This window comes from Babylonia areolata, chromosome 11 (assembly GCF_041734735.1).
Source record: "Babylonia areolata isolate BAREFJ2019XMU chromosome 11, ASM4173473v1, whole genome shotgun sequence".
In the NCBI taxonomy this organism is placed as follows: Eukaryota; Metazoa; Mollusca; class Gastropoda; order Neogastropoda; family Buccinidae; genus Babylonia; species Babylonia areolata.
This window is the reverse complement of record NC_134886.1, coordinates 11382540-11395878: the sequence shown is the minus strand read 5'-3', so window position 1 is coordinate 11395878 and position 13339 is coordinate 11382540. Positions and strand designations below refer to the sequence as shown.

At 40.7% G+C, this 13339-nt stretch overlaps 1 protein-coding gene across 1 annotated transcript in view; it reads left to right on the top strand.

Annotated features, from left to right (window-relative positions):
- LOC143287523 (calmodulin-binding transcription activator 2-like) overlaps window positions 1–13339 on the top strand; it is a 63612-nt gene that overhangs the window by 16130 nt on the left and 34143 nt on the right. Inside the window, exons 8-11 of the mRNA XM_076595569.1 lie at window positions 3613–5322; window positions 11256–11382; window positions 11798–11950; window positions 12340–12434. Of these exons, the coding sequence (XP_076451684.1) occupies window positions 3613–5322; window positions 11256–11382; window positions 11798–11950; window positions 12340–12434 (2085 nt within the window). The remainder of the gene's footprint in view (window positions 1–3612; window positions 5323–11255; window positions 11383–11797; window positions 11951–12339; window positions 12435–13339) is intronic.

The window sequence follows — 13339 nt, the reverse complement described above, 5'->3', positions numbered from 1 at the left end:
GTCATCCCCTTCCCCATTTCTTTCATGTCAGTGGAGTAGGTGTGTGTGTGAAAGAGAGAGAGAGAGAGAGAGAGAGAGAGATCAAGTTTGCATTTGCACATATATGCTTGTGAGTATGTGTATGTATGTCTGAGTATGAAAAAAGTGTAATGTGAAGAGATATATGATTAATTTGAACAGTGCAGTCAACATCCTGTTTCTTAAAAAAAATTAACACCAATTTTTAACAAACTAAAATTAGTAAAAAGAAAATCAGTACAATAATACCCATAGTCTAAGCTGCACATCAGGTTCAGTCAAACTGTATAACACTATTTGGGATCCAGCAATTAAGAGTATAATGTGTGTGTGTTTGTGTGTGTTCATGTAACCCATGATATGCTGTGCATCTCGACTGCATGAAACAGGAAACAAAGGGATAATTCATGAAATTATAAAATGCAAAATACCATGCACATATTGTGAATGAAATATTCACTTTGATATTTATATATCTAAGACATGCATTCTCACATACACACACAAATAAAGGTGAGTACACAAAATATATATCAAAGAATAAGATAGTAAGTATGATGTGCATATTAACAATAAAATATTCAATATTTAGTAATCATATATACCTAAGACATTTAGTAATACATTTATCTCAATCATGAAATGTAGTACCCTGAAGTGGAAATATTTGAGTAAATAATCGCATGCAACAAAGACATAAGTTGAACAGTATATGTAGATGGCAAAGCTCTTATCAGCAACTGGAAGGGACAGACCCCCAAAACTTCAGCCTCAGTTGTCAAAGCATAAGTTGTTGCTGCAATTTGAGTTATTGTGTGAAAGGTAAATGCAGCCAAATAGTTCAGTGCAGTGAATTTTGTGTTGCTGTTGAATGAATAGTTACCTGTTAGTATGCCATTTTATAATTCTGTTATCACAATGTTTTCCTCCCACTCAAAACACACCAAAATTGACAAAATCCTGAACATATATTAAACTGAGACCTCTGTTTTTGGTTGTATGTTTTAAATTGAATATAACATTTATTCTTTCTTATGAGCTGATCTGTGTATCTAACATGTTGCAGAAAGGGCTGCTCATGGCAGGGCACGCAAGACCTATTCAATGATCCAAAAAGGCCAGTATGAACAGCTCAGGTAGCGAGCAGCATGTTATTGCTGATGCCAGGAAACCTGTGAGTGCCAAAAAAAGATTTTTTGGTGTGCTTTTTCTCTCTTGTGAATCGAATGCCATTTTGTGAAGAAATAAAGATGCATCATCCACCTTTATTATTTATTGTGGTTCTTCTACAATGAAATGCATGACTGGGTTCATGGATGGAAGAAAAAGCTAGAGAGCTGAAAGAAAACAGATTCATATATCTGTCATTTTTGCTAGCAACTTAAGTAATATTTGCTCCCTCCTGGGAACCTTTGTCGTGGAATGCTCCATCACCCTACCCATTCTGTATAATGCTCTCAAGTTGCATTTGTTTAAAAATTTGCAGTAGTTTTGCAGAAGCTGATCAGCCAAGACCACTGGTAACATATTGTTGCTGTAACTTCAATATTTTTTCAAAAACAAAAATTTTGAAAAAGTCACATCCACAACGTGCACCCTTATTTATGAGAAAATCGGGTATCATTCCTTTTCTGCCAGCTTTAGATGGAAGTTTTAAGGTTGATTTTAATTTATTTTGAAAGCTGACATTTCACTTAATACACACACAAAATTTCCTGGTCCTACTTGTTGCAGTTACTGAAATATTCATCTTTGCAGCATGCTACCCCAATAAAGTCTTTTTTCCACTGGTCAAATTGAAGATTTTTCAAAGTTTGAGACTCTGATACTTAAAATTCAGTTAATTATCCTGCCTGAAAAAAATTCAGTGTACTTTTTGTGATGTATTCTGCAAGACATTTTATTATGAAACGCAACTGTCTATTCTTTTCAGTGCTGTAGACCTTCAAAGTTGCTATTCTGTGCAGATTGACATGTCTTGATTTTCTATTTCCCCCTACTTTGACAGGCATATTTTCCAATTTCTTTGCTGCTGAAGTGTTATTTTTTTCTTGTGCAATATGCCATTATCATATGGTTTTTAGAAGTATATGAGTTTTCATTACAGTACCCTCATGGACAGGACAGTATGACTGTGAAAATTTGAAAATATTAAGTACTAACAGCATGTACGCATCGTCACATCTTTAAAATGGAATATCTTCAGAACCAATCAAGATATTCACTTACTCTTTTTTTTGTTTTTCTTATATTGTCATGTTGTTTGCCAAAAATCACATTTCAGTCATTGTAATGAACATTTAAATTTTCACTGCCGCCACTTAGTTGAAAGCCAACTTTTTTTTTTTTTTTTTTTTTTTTTTTTTGCTGGCCCATCATCTGCACTGTTTCAGTGGCATTACTCCCACGCTGCTCATTTAGATTCCTCCATACACGGCCACATCCGGGTTTGTCCGTCACAGTTCCAGGTCGGCAGTCCACAGGGAACCATCGATGTTAGGTTGCCAGGAGGCCACACACCAGAGGAGACCTTGCACTGCTGCTGAGTCACTTCGGTGGTGTTCAGTGGTGCCTGTTCTGATTTAACGTACTTTGGACACCACCTACTAAGCCCCCTGCTAACGACAATAATGGCTTAGTCATGGAGCCAGACTGAGTGAGCGTCCCTCCCAGAGTGGAGATCGCCACCACGTTCCTCAAATAGCCCCCCATGAATCTGCCAACACTGGAGACATTGACAGGACTCACCCCAAGCACGGAAGTGGATGGGTATCGAAACTGAGGTCACCATGAGAGCAGGGCATGAAAGGTCACAGACTTTGAGACTGTTTTGTTTATATTGATGATGATGAAGGAGGAGGAGGATGACGATGTAGCTATGGACGTCCATTTTGGTTTGGGACTGCGTGACATGGCTGCACTCTACGCTTCCTGTCATAATGATATCCCGGCGTTAACCAGGCCCGAGAGATACAGACACTTGCAGTGTTGGTCAGGTAATTAGATCAACATACCCAAGACGCATCCTTGAAGTGGATGACACTCAACTGTGTGGTCACAGTCTCCCCATTTAAGCCCACAGCACACTCAACTCTGGGTAAGAGCCGGTCACAGGCCAAAAAAACCCACCTCCGCTGGGATTCGAACCCGCGTCCTCCCAGCCGTCAGTCCGCGACGCTAACCACTTGACCATGGCGGCTGGTTGAAAGCCATCTTCAGTACAAACAATAAAAATAACTTTGTATATATATCGATTGCTTGCCTTACAATAAATTGGAAGTTATCTGCTGTATGTCATTGCCTTAGAAGATGTATGTCATGTGGTAAATTTCAAAGTTATTCAAGAAAAGAGTTAAGGGCATATGCTATGTCAGTGCATCAGTAGCTTTGAATATGGCAGCTGTGAGGGCCTCTCATGATTAGAATTGTTGGCTTATGTGTTTGCTTGGCTGAATAGATTTTGGTTTAGGGTGTAAGGGTATCTTAACCCATCCTTTCAGTTTCTACAAGTTGAATAGCTTTGCTTTTGGGTGTGTTTATATCTTAATCCATCCCTTCAGTTTTCACAAGCTGACTGTTCAGTGTTGTGTGCAGGTGGAAGAGACTTTGGAAGCCATCTTTCAGCTGTTGGTCAACTCGCAGGATGATGGGGGAGGGAAATCACTAGCAGTGGACAGCAGTCAGCAGCAGCCTTGCAGGGCAGCGGTTGTGGCTGCAGCCTCTTCCTTCATCTCCCACAGGGATGTGGTGGGCCTGAACAACGCCCTGGGCTCCTCTCGCACAGAGGGTCATGTGCACAATCACTGCGCCTCGCAGCCCGTGGTCAAACACGAGGTGGGGATGGTGTGCGTGCAGCAACAGGGTCATCAGCTGGGTGGCTGTGTGTCCACCATGGCTCACATGCAGGTCACCGCCAACACCCACCCTCCTCCCCACCAGCATCACCTCCAGTCTGGACTTCCTGCCCAGCCAGGGATCCCTGCCCCCAAGGTGCCGGTTCTGTCGGCGCAGTACAGCGGGGAACAGGTGGCCACGTCGGGACTGCAGGATGACCAGCCCACAGGCATCCCCACAACCACCATGTCCACCTCCCTGTCCCAGCTCACCCTCGCCACTTTTTCACACGTGCATCTGGCATCAGCCTCCTCCACCCACCCATCTCTGACACCCTCAGACGAGGTCCACCACCTTCATCAGTCCCCCCTGACCACCAGCACATCTGCCTCCAGTGGTGGGATCCCATCCTCGGTCAGTTTTCTGACAGGACTGACCAACCCTGACCCTTCCAAGCTGGCACAGGCACGACAGAAGACTGGCATGGTCCACTTGTGTCCCACTGGCCTGGTCCTCAAAGACTCGGGAGGTCTGGGGAATGTGGTGGCCTTTGCTTCCACTCCTGCTCCTCTGTCCTCTGCCACTCAGTTCGGTTCCATGTCTCAGGTTGCTAATCCCCACACCCACCCTCAGCCCCTGCCTGGACCTTCGAAAGACATTCCTTTGTTTGCAGCAAATCCTTTGACTCAGTGTGGAGATGATAATGGTTGTGAGGACACTGGAAGTTGTGCTGATGTAAATGGCATTAGTAGTGTTGATGGTAATGGTGGTGGTGGCAGTGTTGGGGCAGGCATCGCCTGCCTGCCTGACGCTGGTGATAACTGTGATACCCTGGATGGCAGCTTCTCCTCTCTCCCTAGCACTGATCTCAACCTAGACCTTTTCCTGGATCTACAAGACTTTGAAGACTGTGCTGCAGATCTGGCGGCCGCCACTTCCCTCTCCCCTCCTCAGTTCCCTCCTTCCCCCTCCTCCCCCATGGGAGCAACCTCGTCCTCTTCCTCCCACCATCCCCTGGCCACATCATCCCCTCTGATGATGGGTGGCAGTCTGAATGCTGGGTGCAGCAGCAGCAGCAGTGCCGGTGTCCTGCCTGTCAGCCACCCCCACGCCGTGGACGTCCTGTCCGGCAGCTACTTGCACCACATGACAAGCCCCAGTGCTCAACTTACTCCATGCCTCACCAAACAGACTGCAGTGCCACAAGGGGACTGGGACTCCGTCGCAGTAGGCCACGCAGCAACAGACAATAGTGAGGCTGCTTCTTTCGGCCACCCAGTCACCCACCCACTGATGGCACAGCAGGCGCTGGGTGGTCAGGAGGCTAAGATGGAGGGTGGTGGGGTGGTGGCCATCAACAACTTTTCTCATTGTCAGCCTCACATCAGCGGTAAAAGCATCAGCAATGCAACTTCCACCACCAAAGGATTAGCAATCTGTGATTTCTCTCCCGAATGGGCATATACAAAGGTAAGATGGCTGTGGTTTGGGTTGAAATGTGCAAAGTGAATTTGTGTTGTTAGCCAGTTTTGTGTATTTCTGCATCTCCATGTTAAACTTTGACATTTTATCAGCTGTAAATGTTTTTTGTAGCTATATCATGAGATGGGATTTTCTCGCGTAAAATATGTTTGATGTATCAATGAATATATGATAGTCATGCCCCCGACTGTGACCATCAGAACAGGAGAGGAGGCAACTGCTGTCCTGACTATCTGGTCTAGAAGTAGGTAAGACCACTCATTTTTTCAGTTGAAATATAATTGGCTATTGCTTATCTTATATTGAAGGCAATAACAAGGAAAGAACACACACAAAATTTCAAATCAATATCTCCAGTAGTTTCTGAGATATCCCAGTTTGAATATTTTGTATATGTGCGTGTTGCATCATTTTGCGATACAAACTGATTTTTAGACATGCCATGTGTCCACGCTATGTACCTGACAATGCTTGGACTGATTTTACATCATTTTCATATTACTGTCAAACAGAAAAGACATTTTTTGCAAGAACTACAATCTTCACAAACAAAAAGTGTAGACTAAATGACCCTCATAACTGCAATTTATGAAGTGAAAAAACAGTGTACGAGTGTAACACAAAATCACACCACAGGCATATCATTGCATCTCCACTTCTAATTGGCCTACAGAGATGGTTCACATATCAAAATGTTTGTCTGCATCTGACTTAACCAACTATCCTGCATACAAATTAATGTCATGCATTGGTTCTGACAAGTTTCAGTAGCTCAAGGAGGCGTCACTGCGCTCAGACAAATCCATATACGCTACACCACATCTGCCAAGCAGATGCCTGACCAGCAGCGTAACCCAACGCGCTTAGTCAGGCCTTGTTTCTGACAAATTGAATAATTCTCACTACCCCACCCCACCCCGCCACCAGACACTCTCTCCAGCACTTGCCTTTCTTTCCCAAATACACCAACTTGATGTAACATTTCACTATTTCAGGAATCTTCTCACCTGTTGTGAATAACAGTTGCATATATGTGTCTGAAATATGCCTAAATATATTAAAAAGAAACTTATGCTGACTTCCACTCCCTGAATTTCTTGACAACTGCATCAAACTCCTTCACACACCATGTTCTCCCATTGGTGCTGAACATGTTCAAGTTCCAGGCCAAGACAAGTTTTGAATCAATTAGATCACAATCAACTGTATCTGGCCATTTTAATGCATTCCTGTCCCCCCAGCTGGTCATGAATGTTATTGTGGCTCTTGTTGGAGATACAACTTCAAGGACTTCTCCAACATAAAATTTGCCATCATAAAAAAAACAGCCACTTTTTCTTCTTGATGTGTGAAGTGTCCAGGCTGCATGTCCTTTGTGCTGGTGTCAGTAGAATCTTGAGCAAAGTCCCTGCAGCAACACTCTGTTGGTGGGCTGAAGGTCTGGCAGCTTCATAGGACGTCCTCTTCCTGATGGGACCAGATTTGATTCCATCCTCTCCAGAATGTCATCATCTAAGTAAAAAAATAAAGGAAAGAAAAAAAGTGGAATGTACATGTGCTTTGCCAATGACTTTTTATGACTGACTTTATAATCATGACTTAAAATTTTAATTCAAAATGCCTTTTTCACTGTGTGTGTGTGTGTATGTGTGTGTGTGTATATATATATATATAGATATATATATATATGTGTGTGTGTGTGTGTGTGTGTGCACATGAATTTTTACAGCACAAGCATTTGAGCAAATGTGTGTGTGTGTGAAGTTCTCTTTTATATATTCATTTATGTATTTGTTTATTGATTATCATTTTTTATCATTATCATTATTATTTTCTTTTGTCTTTACCTTTTCCAGGTCTCCTTATTTTCTTTGTCATTTAATTTTCATTTCAGTGGTCAGGTTTTCTGTGTGCAGTGTGTGTGTGTGTTTGAGTATGTGTGCGTGTGCATGTGCATGTGTGTGTGTGTGTGTGGTCTTAGAAAATCATATCCATAGTCTCGTTCAGTTGTTTCTAACACAAGTGCGAATGACCGACAGGAGTTATCTTTTCTTGATTTTTTTCATTAACTCACTCGCTGCCATTGTCCGCATATGCGGATGTCGTCGGACAAAGCGTTCGATGCCAATATCTGCATATGCGGATTCGGATTTTGAAAAGTCGCACTGTTGGAGTGACGTGTTGGATACGAAACTCAAAAGCAGAACTGATTCTTAAGTTATCTCCGGCCAACTTTTCATTCACACACACAGCGTGTGTGCAGTGACACGCTCATTAGCAGACAACAACGAAGTATACCCTCGGTCAGATCTGCATGTTGTTTGACAAGATGGCGTCGCGTCGAAGTGTTCAACACAGTAGGAGAGGTCAAACGCAACACAGCATTGAAGTTACTTTGGAAATGATCCAAACTGAAGGCTCCAATGTTGAAGGAGATAATGTTGGTTCGTTGGACAGTGATTTTGAACCATATCTCGATGAAATAGAAATAGATTCAGCCGCTGAAGAGGGTGTTTACAGTGGAGAAGAAAGCGAGTCCTGACCATGTGCCAGCTGACTGACACTGACAACGAAATCACTGAGGAAACAGACGACTTTGCTGGTGTTTTTACCAGTGATTGGACTGAAAATGGTGAGTGTGTATGTATTATATATATATATATATATATATATATATATATATATATATATGTGTGTGTGTGTGTGTGTGTGTGTGTGTGTGTGTGTGAAAGAAAACAATGTCACATGCTCAGGTGTACAACTCTGTGTGTGTGATTGTATGCATATGTTTACTTATTTTCTGTTTTACTTGTTCATTTGTAGAACAAGGTGCTGTAGAAATGACAGTAATAGTACTAATACTGATGATACTGTCATTGTTTGTAATATTGAAATTATATTGTAAAAAAATCATTAAAAAATCTAAAATGGTTTTCTTTGACTACATGTAAAAAAAAAACTTACCACATTATGCTTCCATTCACATAAATATATTAGAATAAACAAGGGAATAAGCAAATAATTTAAACAACAATAAGAAGAAAGAGTCAGACCTGCATGATCATTTGTGTGTGTGTGTATGGTTGCAGGGCATGTTGCTGTGCTGAAGTGACAGGACAAAAAACCAGTTCATGTGCTGACAACAGTCATGCTGTCAACTACCATGGTCAGTGTGACAACACGACACCGTCCTGAAAGACAGAAGCCAGCTGCAGTACAAGACTACATCACCAACATGGCTGGAGTGGATATGAGTGACCAGCTACTGCGAGTGCAAGGTCTGTGAAGACCTGATCAAGCGCCACAACACACCAAAAAACCAAACTGCCAACTGGTGTCCAAAATGTGGAGTTCCACTGTGTGTGAAGCTGTGCCCAGGACTCAACATCACCTGCCATGAGCTTTTTCACTCCAGACAAGACTATTGTCAGTGATAATACATCAGGTTTTTGTGTGCAGTGAACTCCCTTTTTATGTAGAGACAATATTTTCGTTTGTGTGCGTGATTTTCAACTTTCTCCACCATCTGTTCCTACTTCATTGCATGTACTAGGTCTTCAGTTCCTCAAATAGTGTTAGGATGTGATATGGAACATTTGTAAGCTGTTCAAGGAGACTTGGTATACCTTTCTGATGGGTGCAGAAATGCTACAAAATACACAAAAAATGAATACAGTGATCAACACCAAGATGGTGAGTAAATAATTTAATTTTTTGCACAAATATGGAACAACATTCACTGAATACACATACTAAATTTCAATTCTCTGGGTTTTCATTTGTTTTTTTGAGAATTTTTTTCCCATCCTATACAAACCCTGGGTTTTCAGGGATTCGCAAGGGCAAAAACTCTTGGCATGGAGTGAGTTAATGTTTTCTCAATGAATACAAACCAAAAGAAGTCTTAATGTAGTCCAGAAAAAAAAATCCAGCAATCATATAAATATCTAATGAGTGGAACTACCGGAATGTTTAGGTATTAGGAATGAATATTTGTCAAGCAATCTTCGAAAATACAATGTACCCTGCTGACCCAATTTCATGGTGCCTTCGTTCGGAAATGAGGTCAAGCAAGTGACTGAAAACACCTCTTTCCTAAGGCAAATGCAATCATAATAATATATATTATCATCAAACATTATCAATAAATGAGAATTCTGTTGATTACTTACCGAGATATGCGTTGATCTTGCTGTAAATATCATAAATCTCCCCCATTGTTTGTGCCTACATGTGCTTCGTTGCATGCTCAGCTGTGTCCACCTTCGTGAGTGAAAACAGCTGAAGTGACTCGATGGAGTTGTTGTATGCAAATTAGAATCATGCATCATAGGCAAAACTCAGCGATAAACAGAATGTAGGTTTGAGTTCATGAAAAAATTAGCTTTCCAGTGATGTTTAGTGGTTTTTTGTACGATGTCAAGGAGATTTTTTACGGTGTTCTGAAAATTTTGAAAAGTTTTCTCACTCAAATTACACCGACTGATTGAAACATTATCAAAATTTACCTTGCACCATTGGTAAGCGCGTGGTTTCGTCTTTCCAGTGGAATGCATTATTAATAGGTTGACAGAGTTATCTGACTGGCAAATGGAGAGTGAACAGAACATGTGCAGACTTCGACTGGCTGGCCTTAGGCTGTGCGAGGTGCTGGCGGCGTTGCGATTCGACTTTTCGCTATAATGTTTAACGCTCAATAACTTTTCATATATCGATCTTTCAAGAAAATCAAAGCAAGAAATGTGAAGCTGAAGAGTCAAACTTTTTATTGACATAATTTTTTATTATTAAATACATGTTTCTCATTGTAAAATTATGATGGAAAAATCAGCAATTTTGTCAGTTTTGGTCACGCTTTCTCGGCCAGCTAGGCCTGTGGTCCAACCTACTAGAAGTATACTGTGTAGAATATACCACTTTGCACACCATTAGACTTGATGCAGGATGCAAACATTTTAATGAAACATAATTTTGATAAAGGTTTATAATAATACATAACAGCTATCTGCCAAAGCCATGAATATTGAAAGCAACTTTGCTTGTAAATCTAATTAGCTTTTGTGTCAGGTGAATTACTTATTATATTAGAATTATATTAATATAAAATAATTTTGAAGTTATTGAAAGATTCTAAAGTTTTCCACAAATGATTTGTGATGGTCACAGCTCTCTTATAGTATATGAATTAATTTTGAAACGTGTTTTTGAAACAATGGATTTATTCAGTGGATTAATTTGACCAGACTAGCAATACAACAATATGGTTTTTACTGCTTATGTGCTTGGGATACACAAATATTTTTTTCAGATTCCTATGGATAGGACGCGCGGGTGCATGCGCACGCATGCACGCCCCCACACACGGAGGCATACACACAGAGACACACACACACAATACACACGCATATACACACACACACACATACACACACTCTGGAATACAGCAAATATACATAGTTACCAGCTGTTGTGGCGAAGTAGTTAGTATCACGGACTGACAGTGAGAAGGACGCAGGCTCCATTCCCAGCAGAGATGGTTTTGGGGCCTGTGGCTAGCTCCAGTCAAGAGTTAAGTGTGTTGAGGGCTTAAATGGGAAGACTGGGACCGTACAGTTGAGTGTCAACCACGTTACGGATGCACCTTTGGGTGCGTTGCTCCAAATTTCCTGACCAACACTGCAAATGTCTGTATCTCTCAGGTCTGATAAATGCCATATAAGTTTGAAAGGATTGGTAGAGTACAGCCATGTCATAAAGTCCCAAACCTAAAACTTGCAGCATATTGTGTATGAAGTTTATAGGCATCACAGCCACAAGCTTTACATAAACATTCAGACCTAAAAACTATTGAATTTATACAGATATTTGGAACGGATTGTGAGACAGATGGTTGTGTCTGATAGATGTTGTGTTTTATTCAGGACCACACCAAGGTCCTTGTGGCAGGACCGTGGTGCAACCAGTCAGCAATTTACACCTGTGTGTTTGACGGCAAACATGTGGCAGCTTCTCTGGTACAGCCGGGAGTTCTGCGCTGCTTTACTCCTGGTTAGTGTTAACTTCTCTATGACAAGTGTGCTTGAATAGTGGATGTATAATTTGTTCAAGCTTGTGTACATAATTTTTTACACATTGTGTGCATAAACTACTGTATTGTGTTGTAGAAAGTGGGATTATATGTTTGTGTGTGATGCATGTGCGTGTGTGTGTGTGCATGTATTTTGTCATGGTTGAAGAAAAAAGAATTAGTGGAAGTGTACTTGATTATAACTTAGAAAGTGAAGTTAGAATATTTCTTTCTAAAGATATTAGAACGTGAAATAATTAAAAGTTAGATTAATTCAACCTTTTAGAATTTAGGTTATATATCAGAATGACATTTTGAAAAAATGCTGACCACCAGTACCTTTATTGACTCACTTGTGTAAACTTGTGTGTGTGTGTGCGTACATTTTTATTTCAGAGCACAAGTCAGGGTGTGTAAGCTTGCAGGTGGCAGAAGATGGTGTGATTATCTCAGACAGCCACATGTTTGAATTCCGTGACCATCACAAACCTGAGCGGCTTCAGTCTGAGCAACTGCCTGCAGCACAGGCTGACTGGTTTGATGTCCCAGGTAAGTCACATGTTGCATATCTCTTTGTCAGTCAGGTACCTTGTTTGTTGTGTTTAACTGATAACTGTGTTATTAACATATTAACATTCAGACTGTTACATCTAGATTTACATTTGGGAGGTTGTTTTTTGTTGTTGTTGTTGTTGTTTTTAAGCTTGCACACCTACTGCTTAGAATGGCATCAGAGTCTTGTAGATGTTACATCTTGCTGATCTTTAGTCCACCAAAGGAACATGTTTTCCATAATATGTACAAAAAAGTATGTATGTATATTTAGAGGTGTGTGTGTGTGTGTGTGTTGCTTGAAGAGTTCAGCTACACTTATAATTTATTTACATTTTGTATTATCAGTATCGGAGATTATGCCATAGATGTTTTTTCTGATGCAGGCTCCCAGCTGAAACAGCTGTTGTTGGACAGACTAGGAGAGCTGCAACGGCGTTTCATCTCTGGGGACAAACCCTTACCACTTTGCACAAGACAGGTTAGTGAAATATGTTGACAGTCTGTGACACATATACTCAATCCATGTAAAGAAGAGGTGGTTACAGTATGTAAATTGTAATGCCCTCATCATAATAAAGAGATGATTGCTCTGTGTAACTCCCTCAATATAGCTAATAATGACACTACTGTGAAGGCTTTTATTGCAGGCTCTCCGCACTTTACAGTATATAAAATAACAACAACAACATAAACACACACACACACACACACACAAAACAAAACAGGTACATAACATTTTAAAGATACAGTTAAAAAAAAAAAAAAAAAAAAAAAAAAAGAGTGACCTCCCCTCCGCCCCCCCCCCCCCCCCCCCCCCCCCCCCCCCCCCCCACACACACACACACAGAGAATCCATAAAGATAAACACAGTAAAAGTAAGATGACCTATTCATTGCACACATAACATAAACTTTGTCTACATGGGTAAAATAAAACGTCACAGACAGTCCACATAAACGTAACCAATTTTTTAATACACTATAGGCATATGAAGTAATGATTCAGTAATATGTCCCCATTCAGCGTACACATACAAAAAAAATATTTATCATGCACATCATTAGTCATGATCACAGCAGGGAAAGCACTAGAAATCAAAGTCAAGTTATGAATAGGTAACAACATGACTACAGAAGATTAATGACAGTAATACAATGATCTCAGTACAATGGGACATTCATGTTTGCATGTGTCACATGAAGAGAGATAGTTGCTGTGTGGAATTCATTCAGTGTAGGTAATAAAAGAGATGGTTGCAGTGTGTAGTATTATATATTTACTCTGTATAGGTAATCAAGAGATGATTGCAGTGTATGATTTACTCAGTATAGGTAATAAGATACGTAATGCATAACTCAATATAGGTGATACAGAGAAATTTAC